Source organism: Osmerus eperlanus, chromosome 18 (genome assembly GCF_963692335.1).
Source record: "Osmerus eperlanus chromosome 18, fOsmEpe2.1, whole genome shotgun sequence".
In the NCBI taxonomy this organism is placed as follows: Eukaryota; Metazoa; Chordata; class Actinopteri; order Osmeriformes; family Osmeridae; genus Osmerus; species Osmerus eperlanus.
Window position 1 is genome coordinate 5,632,491 of NC_085035.1, and position 15,856 is coordinate 5,648,346.

Consider the following 15,856-nt stretch of genomic DNA (forward strand, 5'->3'; position numbering starts at 1 on the left):
AGAGAGAGAGAGAGAGAGGAGAGAGAGAGAGAGAGGCAGAGAGAGAGAGAGAGAGAGAGAGAGAGAGAGAGAGAGAGAGAGAGAGAGAGAGAGAGAGAGAGGAGGCAGAGAGAGAGAGAGAGGCAGAGAGAGTCTTCCAAGTGTGAGTGACAGTGGGACAGGCATGGGGCCATTTGTCAGGAACACATCAGATGAAACAGGTTTTCGAGTTCCTTCTCCCACTGCTCCATCGCCCCTGACCTCTCCCCCGCCACGTTCTCCCCGGATGTCCTCTCTCTCTCTCTCTCTCTCTCTCTCTCTCTCGCGCTCGCTGTCTCTCATTTTCTCAATCTCACTTTCCATCTGTGGTTTCTCTCTCGATTCGTCCCCGCCCTTTCTTTCCTTTCCCATTCTCTCTCTCGCGCTCGCGCTCAATTTCTCCCTCATTCTCCCTCTCTCCAGTCCCACCTTAAAACCTTGGTCACTTTCCCTCTCATTTCCCCTCTCTCTATTCCTCCCGAAATGTCTCCCCCTCACTTCTTTCTCTGTTTCCCATCTCACTATCCCTCCCTGACTTTCTGTCGCCCTCCCCGTGGCTCTTTCTCGGCACTTCACATAGTCAGAGGTAACTGAAGCTCTATTCCTCCTGCTACTTTGGCTTCGGGTCACCATTTCTTCTCTGGGCTCTTAGGCTAAGAGCGAAGACAACCAGGGCGGTTTTGAAGGAGGACACCGCCGCTCAGGGAAACACGGCCGCGGTACTTGTGGCTCCTCGTGTCTCATGAACTGCCGTCAAGGAGCAGGACTCGGCCAAAAGGGCGCCACGTGAAGCCGTGCCCCTCCGACACGGAAATCGATACGAAGGTCACGGCCAGGGTCGGCAGTGCTAGCGACATGCTAGCTCTCTAGCTGAGAAACGCACTGAGCGACCATGTCAGCCACGTGCCTCTTTGCGAAGCTACGCACGTACGCACGTACACACACGCTGCGCGCGCTTTGCCCCTTACCGGATGTCCTCGTCGGTGACGAGGAAGGCTTTGCAGAGAGGCTGCGACGTGTTGAGCCAGATGGCCGGGTTCTTCTCGGCCGCCGTGGACGACTGGCCCGTGATGGGGGCGGAGCTCATGTGGAGGGCGCTGGCGATGGCGGAGAGGAGGGTCCGGTCCGTGGTGTCCGGCCCCAGACCTGCGGTGGACAGAAACCCGGGGGGGGGGGGGACAGGGGGGGGGGGGGGTCAGTCGACGGTTACTGAGTGAACAGATCGTTTCCTGAACTCCACAGAAATTTCCGGATCTTTTTTTCTTCTGATCCTTAATCTCCTGCCTCACTTCCTACGTGCACTGTTTGTACTTGGATAATAAATGCTAAATGCTCATTGAAATGCTAGACGCTCAGTTCATAAAAAAACTGTGTTCCCTACAGTGTCGAACAGGGTTGTCCAACCAGATAACTATTAGAATCAGTTCAAATAGATCAGGGCTGGGATGAGAATCTACATGACGTAGGCTCTCCGGAAACAGGATTGGACAGCTTTGTATTAAATGAGCCATATTGTATGTATTCGTATCGTACCACATGCACGTGGGGATGTACGTGGTCAACTGGGCTGCTCACCACCAATGAAACGACACACCCACGCATCCTATTCTGCCCGTCAACGACGCTCGCTCTTACTTTGTAAACCTTTGGGCAGCTCCATGGTTCGAAGGACCTCCTCCGTGACGTCCGACGACTGCAGGCCTTTCAACCGCTTCTCCCAGAAGAGCTGGGGGGAGAGAACAAGTGGAGGGGGGGTGGGTGAGAGAGAGAGAGAGAGAGAAGGCCGCATTCGCCGGAACAATCGCATCCGCAGCGGAGGGGTGAGTGGGCTGCTGTTGTCCTCTGACTCGGAGATGGAACGGGCGGGAGGTTAGCGTGGAGGAGGTGAATGGACGGGACTCGTGTCCTCGGGTGGGAACTGCACCTGGGGCAAGGCCGCTCCCCCCCTTTGATCGTCTCTTTTCCACGCTCTCTCTCGCTCTCCTTCTCGCTCCTGTTCTGGGTCTCTCTCTTTCGCTCTCTGCCTCGCTCTCTCTCTCTGGCTCTTCCTGGATTTAGAGAACCATCCCGATCCTACAGTGACTTCAATGCACACCCCGTTCATCGACCTTCCGCTGTCTGGAAACACTCTGCGACGATCTCGTCGATCTCGTCCCAGCCCCAGCGGCCAGCTCTCCAGAATCCACCAGAGCCAAGACTATAATCCCGGGGGCTCTACTTTGTCTGGCCCGCTGACTGTAACAGAACCTGTTGCTGGTTCCAGAAGCCCGGGCCTACACTGATAGCCTGGGAGCTATGAGGACTCAAAAGGGCACTTGGCATCGACAGCGAAGGTTAAGTACGCCTCGCGCACGTCAGGACAAAATAGCTTTCTCGAAAGCCGTCTTTGTTCTGTTGCCCGTTCAGATACGAGGAAGGGGGGGTGGGGGGGGGGGGGGGTCTTAGCAGGACTGCGGAGTGGCTTGATAACAAGGGCACGAGGATCAATAACACTCATTTTCCTATTCCGGAGCGCCGTGCGTGCCACGGTCGCGGGCCCCGCTCCGGTCGATGGCCGCGTGGCGTGGCGCCTCCAGGACGAGGCACATGTGAAGAGTCAGACCCCGTCCTCGACGATCACATGGCCCATTCGAAAATAGGACTTGTGGAAAAGAGGGAAAGGAAGAAAGATGGAAAGACAGCCCTATCAGACGGAGTCCGATCGCGTGGTCTCCTCCCCCCTCCCCTCCCCTCCCCTCCCCCCCCCCCAGACTCATCTCCGGATCACTGTCTCCGCTCCCCCGCCGTCGCCGCCTTTGGCCGCGCCTCCTCTTCTGCCGGCAAACTCGGGCGCGCCGTATTTTTTTACGACCTGCCTCTTTATTATATACGATAATGCCTTCACACGTAATTGGCTGTTGTCAGGGTGACTGCCAGCCCCCTCAGCCCCCCCCCCCCCCCACCACCACCACCACCTCTACTTTGTAATTTCCTGAGAGGTGGAGGAAGGGAGAAGGGGGGCTGAGAGAGAGAGAGAGAGAGAGAGAGAGAGAGAGAGAGAGAGAGAGAGAGAGAGAGAGAGAAGGGGGGGGGGGCGGCAAGGCAGGCGGGCGAGGGAGGGAGGCAAGAGGACTCGAGGAAGCTATATCGCCAGGACCCGATCACCCAAGCGGGAGATTCATTTCCAAATCCTAATGAAACTTCCCCCTCCATCCGTGTCAGTGGGAGAAGTGTGTCACGGCTGTGTGTCAGTGTGTGCGTGCGTGTGTGTGCGTGTACCTCCCTGGTTCTCCATTGACTCCACAGCCTCATTAGCCACAGGTCTTACAGTCTCATTAGTCACCCAGGACTCTAAGTGTGACCACACTCCCTCCTCTCCCCTGGGGCTCACACACAGAGACGACGTCAGGGTGGGCTAGCTAACTACCTGTGCGCTACCAGCTTGGGTGAACTCCTTAAAAGGTTATATGTGCCGTCGGATTCCGTCGAATGCATTTAGTTGGACAGTTGTGGTTAGGATGTGTGTTGCGACAACAACATACAGCCACGTTTCATTTGGTGACTGATGTGGGTTGGAATCTGAGGGCCGACGAATGAAACGACTGAAGCCGCTGACTGGATTCTCACCTGCAGTGCACTGTGGGTAATGGTGAGAGCGGAGTGGCGCTCGCAGATGCGAGTGCGGGGGACCAAATGATCTCTTCTGGGCAGAGGGAGTTATGGGAAATTGCTGAGTGGGCAGATTGTCTCTGCTGTCTATTTGTGGGAGGCCAGGACCCCCCCCCACACCCCCCCACACACACACACACACACACTCCCTCAGAGTGAGAGTCACCGGTTAATCCTGTCCTACTACACCCACTCAGCGGGCTGAGACGTCGTCATAAATCTGTGGCACAGGCGCGGACACACGCGCACCTTTACCGAGACACGCCCCGCACACCTGGGCACGGAAAAAACAAGGAAATCACCGCGGAAAAGCGCAACAACAACAAAGAAACACGCGCAAACAATCCTAAATCCTAACCCGTTCCCACGTAATCGTTCGTTGCCAACTTGCAACACGGGTGTTAACTTCGCACCATACGTTTCAAAGGTTGATAGAGTTGAGCCTTAACACCCGTAATGTACACAACTGGCCACAGACTTGTCCCCTCCTTCACATCTGCAGGATGTCTAGCAGCCAGACTCCTCATTCAAAGCCAACGTGTGTCTCCCTGTTGCCGGCTGCTCTCACTGCGGCGGCTGACTCTGTGATGACTCTCCGTCGGCCCCGAGGATCTGTGGGCGTTCAGCGCCCTCTAGTGGCCGACACCGGCTACAGCATCCTGGTTCCGCTCCAAAAGCGTTACGTAAGAGGTTGAGCTCGTTCAAAAACCGCTATGACGATTTGCCCTACATGTTCTTCTCGAGGTTCGGAGATAAAAGGATGCCGTCAGCCCACAGACGAGATAAAAGGCACCGATCATTTGAAAAGCTCACTGGGGCACGCGGTCGTCGTTTTGTTTTCGGATATATCTGGCTCGATCGTGCGCAACATCAAAGTGGGCCGTCTTCCGTTTCCTAGCTCGAGTGAGAAACACGTAGCTCTGCCCTCTCCCGGTGTGACGTTCTCTCTGCGTAAGAGAGCATGCGAAATAGGCTGCAGTGTGACCAGCCAACGACCCTCGCTCCTCTTCCAAGAGGCAGGCTACATCTCATGATCGGGCCTCACCCCTCCTCTGGGCTCTGACCAGTGCCGGGCGCAAAACCGAAATCAAAACATGCCTGTGCCTGTGTCATGTGTGTGCGTGCGGGGGGTCAGATGGCTGAGCGGTTAGGGAATCGGGCTATTCATCAGAAGGTTGCCGGTTCGATATGACGTTGTGTCTGGATAAGAGCGTCTGCTGAGTGACAAAATGTAATGTAGTGTGTGTGCGTGGGTGTGTGTGTGATTGAGCGCGTGCATCTCACCTGTCTGGGCTGCTCCGTCGCTCTCTGGAGGTCCGTCTTCACCTTGTTGCTCGGATGGTTGACCACTTTGGTGACGGGCTGTTTGAAGATGGAGGCCGTCTGTCGAATGGGGAGCGCCGTGTTCAGGTCCGGTTTGCCCTGGAAGGGGAGGAGAGGAGAGAGACGGGTTCAGTCAAAGGAGCAGGGAGAGGAGAGGAGAGACAGGTTCCGGAAGGGAAAAGAAAGAGGAGAGCAGGGGGGAGAGAGACGGCTTCCGGAAGGGAAAGCAGGGAGAGGGGAGGAGAAACAGGTTCGGTGAGGAGCAGAGAGGAGAGGACCGAAGGGAAAGGAGAGACAGGTTCAGTCATGAGACAGGAGAAGGTAAGGACCGGAATGAAAGAACACTGGAAAGGAAGAACTTGGCACAATGTGACAATAGTACCGAGGTACCAAAGTCCACAGGGGGTGGTTTGGCAAGCAGGAATGCCTAGCACCAAACACAACGGATACCGTTCTAATAGGAGAGGAGAGTACACTTCAGAGAACTCCAAATGAGATAAGCACACCAGGCACAACAAGGTTGCATTTCATATCCCTTGGCCTACGTGTGGCGAATTAATTTTGCGAGTATGAGGCGAGAACATCTACGGGCCATGAGGAGGCGGAGCGTACTATAAAGGGAATGTCCGTAACTGGTTTATGGCTGTATTGTACAAACGATAGAACTTCTCAAACAGAGCCTTCGGAAGGACAGCACGATCCTACAGTCCGAGGCCTAATCTAAGATTCCTCACATCCCAGGAGTCTGATTCGGACGGTGAAATATGTGGCGGAACACATTGAAAGACGCAGTACGACGCGGGCCGCGGCCGATGCTAGCGGCCGTTGCGAAAGCGGCCATTAGAAGCCGGTTGAATCCAGTGACCGTGGGTGACATTGGCACGGTCATTGGCACGGTCACGGGGTAAGGGACGTGGGGAGGCGTGGCCAGGAGCGAGTCTAAAGTGCAAGCGCCTCGCGGCGACACCGAGAGAAATGTTTGGCAGCAGGCGTTGTCTTGTTGCAGGGGCAAGTCGTTCGCATTGGGTGTGGGCGCAGTCAGCGACGAGGGGGTTAACTCCCATCTGTGGTTTGGCAGCCACAACAGGAGGGCTGAGGAAGGGAGGGGAGGTGTGTGTGTGTGTGAGAGAACGTGTGAAAGTGTGTGTGTGTGTGTTGGGGGGACTCCTCCCTCGCGATGACAAGGAGAGAGCACCCGAGCGAAGCCAGGCTACAACGCCGCTCTGCACAACTCAGTCAGGCAAACGCCCTGTAATAGACGGGCCCGTCTACTAGAAGGATCTGACGCCCGGCACAAACTGAGTCCTGGGGAGGGAGGCTGCGTCGAGACACTCGCTACATCGGGGCCACAGAGCCCAAAGAATGACAGCATACTTGTTAGCGCTAGTTGCTACATTATGCTCCTTGTCAAATGAAAGACCGCATACCTCCACATAGCCGTTCCAACTGAGTCAAACCCTCCCGCTTGGTGACGCATAGTAAATCTTGGGAATCTCGAGGGGGAATGTCCCTGTACTTACTGTAAGTCGCTCTGGATAAGGTTCGCTAAATGACTACATGTAATGTAGTATGAATCTCAGGGGCTATTTATGAGTCAAGCCAACTTGTGAAGCCACTGCTTTTCTTGATATGTAACAAGCTCTTTCCACTGAGTGTGCGAGACCAGTGTTAAGACTTCCCGTTCACTTTCGGCCCTCGAACTCCCGAGATAACAATCTAAAGACAACACGATGCAGACAGCAGCATGCAGAAAGAACAGACATTCGTCTCCTCCCCTCTCGGGTCAGGAGTGTGTGTGTGTGTGTGCGTGCTTGCACGTCATGTGCCGAGCACACTCCTCACGTACACAGCCTGCTCGGTACAGGCCGGTCGAGAATGTGTTTACCGACTTGTCCCAGATTAGGAGCGAGGTGCGTTCGAGCAAGCCGGCAAAGTGGCACCGGTCCAGATTCCCAGACAACAAAACACGCACCGAGGGACCGTGGCAAACGACGGGATCCGCTCGCGCTACGCCCGCATGCACGCACACACACACACACACACTGCGCATGAATGCACACACACGCGGCTCCGCCAGCTCCAGCCTGCGTGTTTATTCCTGGATGTTTGGGGGCGCGTGGCTCACGTGACCAGCACACAGGAAGGGATCTGAATGGAGAGCGACGTCCGGTGTGGAGGGAGAGGCGCTGGGAGCTGGTGTTTGAAACGCCTCGACGTCCCTCAGCCTCGCGCCTGGGTCGGCTCCGCAGGAGACAGACTCAGGTTCTGCAGAATCACCCTCTACCCGAAGCCGACCTCCCCCCCCGGAGCAGCGCAGTCATCAGTTCCCTATATACTATATGCTGCCTGTTCAAGCGGCGCTGAGAACCACTGAAAGAACAATCCGGCCTGGTTTTCGTTCTCCTATTTTGCCTACGGGGAAATTGCGCGACGTGGCAAAAAAACAAACAAAAAAAAAAACAGGATCCCGGTCGCATGTGGGCCGCGCAGGGCTGTGCATTCTTCAGATGTAATCTGGCCCACCCGTCTGCGGCACGCCCCACCCCCGACCTACGCCTCAGCCGCCCCCCCCATCCCCCACCCCGACCTCGGGAGCAGAGCGCGGTTGAACGCCCCCACCCCCCCCGCCGAGAATCCACCCCGACGCAGGGCGGATGAGCGCGGGCTGCGCTCGCGCAGGACAAGAAGATGAGGGGAATTTGTCATCCGGGCTCGGGATTCTTTCTGACGAGGTCGGACACTCAAGATGAATAGCTTATGGCCCTTTTTGGATTATGCGGGCTCGTCGACCGTCCTCCGTCGCTCTCCCACTCAGCCTCTCTCTCGCCGCACCACTGTATCACCCCCCCCCCCCCCTCCTCCTCCTGTTTCAGAGCTAGGGGAGAGGCAGAGGGGAGGGGGGGGGGGGAGAAGCTTCTAGCAAGGCCCTGGAGCCTTCAGAGCGGCGCTGGCCTCCCTCCCCCCCCCTCGTGTCTGTTCGGGGCGGGGGCTGCAGCCACTACTATCTGTGGGTCCCCTGTGGGTGTGCTCTGCGCCAGATTACAGCACGCCCACGCACACAGACGATCGAGATCCGCGCGTCGAGAGGAGGGCTGTCTCTCGAAAGGAAAACGCGCGGGGACACAGGCGGGGGGGGGGGGGGGGGGGCGGTGCGGCCCGCTTCCGATATCGCGGAGGGATACGAGGGGCTGTGGCAGTGGGAGTGCTGCGTGTGCGCGCGCGGGCGGGCGGGGAGCCGTCGGCTACGCTGCCCGCCGTGCGATTCCGAGTCGAGTCGTCGCCCTGTGGGAACCCGGTGCGTCTGACGCAGGCCGTGTTGTCAGAGACGGGCGTGAGCGTGCCCAGTGTGTGGGAGTGTGTGTGCGTGCCTTCACGCTGACATGTTCGGCCGTGTGCGCGGATCACATCGCCTCATTCTCCCTCCAGACCGAGGGAGCCTTTTATCGCGGTCCGTCGCGAACACGCCCAGACACAGCCTGGCAAAGACTGGACTGGCAAACAAGGGGTTAAGGCCTAACCCAATACTCTGACTCAAACATCCCAGATTCCCTTTCTTAGCTTTTTACCATCCTTTTACAGATCGTTTTGAACACAGTCTGGACACCGAGTGATTGGGAGTGCTTTCAATGAGGTTTTCGCAAACGATTACATAAAAGGCATTTAGAGTTGCGATTTGGGATGATTTGACAAAGCTTTAAGCAGTGGTCTCACCACTCGCCACGGTACACAAGTTGGACAAATTGTTCCCTCTGAAATTCTAATCTAACGACGTTGTTCTGGCACACTGACCCCTTGCTACACGGAGTTCAAAAATGGAGATTCACATGGCGCTTTATTAAAAGGCTCAATGGTTTATGGCTTTAAGGCTCCACATAGCCGTGAGCACGTTTGAGTTGGAGCTTGTTCTCTGGGATGGGCGTTAACGCACACCGTACCTTGGAGAGACCGAGGTTCTCGTTGCGCAGCCTCTGCTTGTTCTTCTGGAGCTTGCTGGGCATCATTTTGCCCGTTCGGAAGTCGAAGCATCCTAGGTCCACCGCGTTGCCTAGGTAACGGGACAGCTGGGGTTTGCTCCGGAACTTCTTCCCCGAGGGGCTGAGGGGGAAAACAACAACGGCGTCAGCAACGGGTTTGCACTATTACATAAACACAAAAGGGGAGTGAAGTCAGTATGAGAAAAGTCAGTAGGGTTAGGTTTGGCTTTTTAACCACCGCTAAGACAACGGCGTAAAACTTTAAAAGACAGTCGTTGAGTTATAGCCATTTATGACAACTGCACCAAGAAACAACCCGATGTTCCGACAACCTCGGTTAAGTTCCTTGGAAACATTCTAGCGACTCATTCCCAGAACGTTCTGGGACACGCAGCCAGTTCCAACTAGGCACGAGTTTGTCTGAGGCCTCTCCGAGAAACCAGAAGGAAAACATATCTCAATAACGGAATACTTCACCGAAGAAATGAAATGAGCCAGGCCCTCCTCGAGCCAGGACAGGCCTCTGGTGTTATTCCTGTGGTGAAGGAGTGTGGTTGGAGAAGGCGTGCAGGACCAGGTCGTTGTATTTATAGTGTTGACCTCAGCCAGTAAACAGATTAGCTTTAATGGAACCTCATAAGAACCCTGGCCTGGTTAGGACAGGGAACAGCCAAACCTGACGGGCCTACAGAGAAGAAACGGTGACGGGAAACTGGAGCTCCTCACAGGCGTAAACGAACACAAAAGCGGTAGAGATATTAGCCGAGATATAGAGCAGACAGAAAACCAAAGGCAGGCAGACTATTCAACCAAAAAAACACGACGACAGCAAGATGGAAAGATCTCAGCGCTGCCATAGGCCCAGCGTGCCTTGAAGTGGTTAACCAAGGCAAGCGCTCTGCCTGCACACAACACAACATGCCATTAGCATCTGCAGAGTGATTTCCATAGGCGACCTCTTAAAGAGGCAGGGGTATAAAAACCATTCTGGGTTGACTCCAAAGGACCGAGAAATTCGACCACCCAAGCTTTTACCGCCTGCCTTTTATCTTTACTGTAAAAAACAAAACGGCGTGGTAAAAAAAATGGCGTCTGAAATGCCAGAGGACATTATAACCACCACCAGAAAGGTCAATAAAAAGGCTTCACGTTGCCACTCACAGCCTCACGCACGCGGTTAAGGTCTACGAGCTGGTACGACTCCATCTAAAAACGACGCGCTCCCTCGCTAGTGTGTAGAGGAACTCTGTTCTACGCCCCTACCCGAAACACACCAGCCTGTATCAGGGCACGAAGAACAAACAGAGTCTGGATGTTGCCCGGTGACCTTGGAACAGGCTGTGGTGTTGTAATCATGCAGGCCTCAGACCAAGGTAGCACAGAGGCCACAGAGCTGGTCGCAGTGGCACAGACCTGTTAAGAAGCCTCCTTTAATACAGCCCGTTCAAGGCGGACACGTCGCTCCTTCATGCCGCCTCGCAATTCTGTGATTGGCCGAAAGGTCAAAACGGGGCAAGGGTCATCGCGGTACCGGCATTAAGCTGGCAGCGGAGGTAGTCCCAGAGGCGAATCGACGTCAATGTGAAATGGTGGACACACTAGACGCCGACGCCAAGCCTCGGAGTCAGCGGCACGCCATCCGAAACCCCACACAGGGCAGGCACTGTGCCACCTTTGTTTGGGTCCGTGTTTAAACAAAGCCGCCATAAAGAGAGATCTTCTTCACGGCGATATCGTGGGCGGTTAATAGGGAAGGCCTCCCCCCCCCCAAATCAGCCTACTTTCTCAAGTGAGAGGACAAAATGGAGCGAGGCTGTTGATATCGTCATACAAATGAAGGGGGCACTCGAGGTGAAATGGGGAGTGTTTGGAAGGACACGGATGAGGGGTTTTTCGAGTGAGCTACGGGCTGAGCCGAGGGTAGGTATTGACGGTGGTTGCGGTGTTCGCATTACATGACGTGTTTGCGCAAACCAAACATCCACAAACCAGGCCGGTTTCAGCACTCCCTTCAAACTATGCATTTCAAATGCCGAACCATTGAGAAATTCGTCCAGCTACTACTACTACTACTAATAATTAGAATGCACTTTATATTAGCTAAAATCTCAAAGTGCTACAGGTCAAAAACAAGAAAGGGCAAAAAAAATCATGTTGACCAAAAAAGAAAATAGGACAGAATAAAAGAGTCAATCAACCAAAGCCTCTGTTAAAAAGGTGGGTTTTGAGGCTACTAGACACAATAGCTTAGGCCGACCCAATCTGAGCATGTGTGTGAACCGCAATGGGGAAATTATTAGAGATAGGCACGCTCTTTTTCACTGTGATGTTTCAGAGTCACAGCTGCCAGTTTGGGATGAAAAGCTGTTTCCGTGGTGCCTCTGAGGTCGCTCGACGTCCTCGACTGCAGGTTCGACAGCTCGGCTGAAACCACCATTGAAACCGTCGCTTGGAAGGCGCGCGCTAGGTCGGGCCCTAGGGTGAAGTCGTCCGTTCCCACACGCGGAGCCGAGAGAATCTGTGTCCAGCGGAAGCAGAAATGACTGGGCTGAGGGTGAGAACATGACTCAGATGTGAGTCAAACAAGAGCTTGCCACACGGCACAACATTTCCGGAAGAAAAGAGAGAGAAAAAAACACTGACGCACGAACACGCTGACGCACGCGACACTAGAGAGCACATTTGGTTCTGTCTGGGGGCTCAGCGGAATGGCCCGGAGCTGGGCTGTACCATTGCCCCGTAAGGGCCAAGCAGCAACGCTGCTGTGGGGAAGAGGAGGGACAGGGAGCGCGATCGAGGAAGAGGTCCAGGTGGGTCATTCGGGGCAAGGGACAGAGAGCGGAGGCTGGAGGGGGGGGAGCAAGGGGGAGAGACGAGGCTCACCCTGCCCTCCCCTGTGCCCTGCCTGCTGAGGGGAAAAACGCTCCGTCAGCAGGACAAAAGGGTGTGGGCTGGAGGAGGGCTGTGGTTAGCCTATACCGAGGGAGAGAGGTGGGGGGAGGGGAGAGAGAGAGAGCATGCCGTGGAAGAGTGCCCCCTGCCCTTCACCGGCAAACATTTGTGAACCCCTTCGTGGCTGCGTGCTCTGGAACCGGTCCCAGCGAGATAGTGTGGTTGAGAGGGAATCGAGAATGGAAAGTCAAACATAGGGAGACAGACTGACAGCTCGACAACGTTGAACCAACAAGGGGCCGTTCGGCAGTGTAAAACCAACTGTTTCGATTCGATAAATAAATTCACTTGCGACAAGTACAAGACAGTGATCCCGTGCTCTCATATTCCAGCTCTGTTTATGACCGCCGACACGAACGGCCACGCTAACGCTATTAAGTGCTAATTAAAGTGCCACAGTGTGATGCCTACATTTCATTACGACTGGAATTCACGACTCCCAACACCACAAAACAAACAGGAAATGTTAGCTTCAATGGTCTTCTAATCCTGTTGGAACACAACCTCAGATCTGAATCCAATTACCACCCAGTACTCTATACTAGTGACATTTGCTGAAGCTCAGCTCCCAAAAGACAGTGCAGTGCTCTGTAGTGAGGGGAATGGGCCCATTGCTTAAATTGGTCTATTAATTACACCGAAACGCTCACATTTCCTGGTCCAATTGCCCCCAGTGTTCTGCCAATACCCAGGCTAGTTTTATTATCCACAATAAGAATCCCCTGCCCCTGTGTAGCCTAGCTCCCAGACAGGGAGCTACCATGTAGGACAGTACTTCTCAGCCTATAAAATACTATCATGGTTAAGAGAAAACCTGGCTCTTCTCCCGCGGTAAGGCACAGCCGAGTCTGCCTACAGAACCGCTCAGCTAAGTACAGTGGTTACGACAGCGAGCCGTGGCGCACTAAGTTAGCCACTGGTTCAGCTGTTAACCCTTTATTCCATAGCTGTCGACACAGCTGTGTCTCGCGCATGCACGCACGCACGCACGACACCCTCGCCCTCAAAATGGCTTCCTCATCCTCTGCACAGTCTGAGTTTGGCTGAGGCGCCGAGTTCAGATAAGGCAGACGCAGATATTGATTGCGTGCGCTCGATGGGAAAAGGTTGCAAAATGGTGTCTGCGTATTCTTGACCGCTCAAAGAAACCATTAGCATTACGAGTCCCAAATTTGATCGTTCTAGGTAAATAGGGCACGGTGTTGCATCACACAGTGATCCGCTACACACAGTGTTGTTGACACGGTACAATATCTAGCCTCGGAGCAGGTTATGGCGAGTAGGGAGTAAGCCAAGCTGTATCTGAGCACGACCACAAGTAATCCCCCTGTTGTAGTGACCCCTGACCTCCCTACCGACCTCAAAATTTGCAAGGAAAACCGTGACCTCTGGAACCTAAAAGGCTGCCAGATCAACATGTCGCGCAAGCAGAAGGCCCCGGTTTACCACTTCCCTGTGTGTCATAAGGCAGAGTTCCTATCGCCGTCTCCCAGCACAGACCGGGTGTCATTTCACACGCCGGCCCCGTCAGAGCTTGATCCTACACGCAGGAACACAGGGCCCCGCTCTCCCGCCCGCGGCTCTCTGGATTTGCATTGAGCAGGAGTGTCTCCCCGTGTGCTAATTGAGGCTGCTGATAGTGTGGGAGAGAAGAGCAACGCAACCAGGGGGGGGCTCATTCTGTCACACCAGAACCCCAGCGAGAGAGAGAGCGAGAGAGCCCCACCGCCGGGGAGACGGATATGGAACCGAGGGAGGGCGTGGGAGGGATGAGGGAGAGGATGACTCGCAAAACAACAAACGTCGAACCGGCGTGACCCCCCCCCCCCCCCCCCCCCCCGGCGGAGGGGAAATACCTCAGGGGGGAGCAGGCGACATTCCCCGGACGTCGCCCTCCCCCGCAAGCCCCCCCTCCCCCCTCCCCCGCCCGCCTATTCTACGAGGGGACTGGTTAGTCCTGGGAGCTTCGGAGGCGCAACGCGAGGGAGGGGCTCTCCGCCAGCGGCTCCCTCCTCTGGGGACGGCCGGCCTTCATTATGTAAGGAAGGCGCGCGTTAACAAGAGTGCCTACGCAGGGTCGTTTTACAGCCTCTCTCTCCTGCCCCCAGTACCTCAGACAAACCTGACACCCCTCCCCCCGTCGTCGCAACAACATGAATAGTGCCTCGGCTTAGGCGCAAAAAACCTGGGAGAGACATTACAATACATACACGCTCCTCGCACACCGCCCCTCTGTCTGCTGCCTCGCTGTCTGTGGAAACACAGAGCGTATCGAAGACAACGTTCCAAAAATCGAACATGGACAAAGCGTGTTTACTGTTCCAGGCCCAAAGGCAGGGAAAGCGCAACCATGCAGGTTAAGGCTGTTCCATTGCGTGGGCTTATAGACGAGCCCGGTGTCCGCTAGGCTAGACTATTTTCTCAACGACTCTCTCTCCCTCCACTCACCATGGAGTGTGAATGTAACACCACAGCCCGCCGGGCCGACAGGAAGTGAAAACAACAACCCGAAAATACCCCGCCGACGCTGTGCCTCCGAGCGTGTCCGTCGCTGTCACGTCTACGTCGCCTGAATCCTACACAGCCAAAACACACCTGGGTCGTGTTGTTTGAATCGTATTGACCGACAGGTTTGCCCACAGAGACAATAATGACTAAAGGCACACAGGAAGAGCTCATAGGCCCAGGACGCACGGCAGTCAGAGCCGGCCTGCAGAGGCGTAAGCCCCCGGGGCTTTCTCTTCAAACGCCAAGGAGGGGGATGGGGGGGGGGGGGGGTAGGCCCATCTAGGCTGTTAACTTGCCAATGCTTTTTAACTGAAAAAAGAAAAGATGTTTGGTCTTAGGAGGTGGAACATGTGAAAAGCAGAGACATGTTTAAGGGATTCCTTACAGATCTAGGCTTAACTGCATATCATCCACAGAATCACTGCTTTCTGCTTCATACACTCACATGCAAGAACGCGTGCGCGCACGCACGCGCACACGTACGCACACACACACACACACAGTGATGTATGGTAAACAAATTGCAATAAGTGCCAAAATCTAATGCCAAACCACAGAAGAAAACGATATACTCATAATTTCTCATAATTATGTCATCACAAGCTATTTGATCATCGATTAATAAAATTAGTTAATGTTCACAGGCCTACTTATTCATAGATTAAAACACATATGCCTACTACGGCGTAGTTATCTTGTAACACGCATCAACAATGTAACTAGCTATCTAGCTCTGGTACTGTAATCTTAGCTACAATGCTTATTTTATGTATCTAGTTTTAAGATACAATGTGGCAATGTTTCTTACGGTAGGCTACTGCACTGAAGATGTTGCTAACTTTTCTGTTGTTACAGTTACCATATGTCATGGAAGCAGTTCAACAGAACGACGAATGAGAATGTCAACCTCGCAAGCAGTTACCGTTATCAAAGTTCACGTTCGGATACATAATTTAAATGACTGATTATTACCTGTAGTAATACACATCGCTCTTGCCAGCGCTGAGCCCTGACTTCCGGATCACTTCTTCTTTCTTCCAACCCGTTGGGAGAGCAGGGCAGTCCGTCCTCTTCCTCTCCATAATCATTTAACAGTTTATAAGGGGAATAACCCCGATGTCTTAAAAGCAGCTAATCAAGTAAAAATGATGGTAAAAGTCCAACGTTAACTGTAGCTCCAACGTGTGAGCTGAAGCTGACCTAGTAGACTAACGATGTAAGTCGTTCCTTGTGGCTGTTTCTATCTGTCTTAACGTCAGAAATCAAACTTATTTCCGTTTGCGTATCTTAGTGCTTCTTATATAATTACGGTTGACAGTTTTCCCGTTCGATCCTCAACTACCCATAACCGAGTGACGGCAAATATCTCCCGGCGCTGCTCAACGCACACACGGCGGTGCAGTGACGTTCTGAAATTTCAGCACTTCCCACAC

At 54.2% G+C, this 15,856-nt stretch overlaps 1 protein-coding gene across 1 annotated transcript; it reads right to left on the reverse strand.

The window, feature by feature from the left end:
• Positions 1-982: 982 nt before the first annotated feature.
• mbd2 (methyl-CpG binding domain protein 2) lies at positions 983-15,856 on the reverse strand. The gene is made up of 5 exons (XM_062484279.1): positions 15,396-15,856; positions 8,925-9,084; positions 4,951-5,088; positions 1,654-1,744; positions 983-1,164 (listed from the first exon to the last, which is right to left on the reverse strand). Exons 1-5 carry the CDS (start codon positions 15,509-15,511, stop codon positions 983-985), a joined length of 687 nt encoding a protein of 228 aa, XP_062340263.1. The 5' UTR covers positions 15,512-15,856.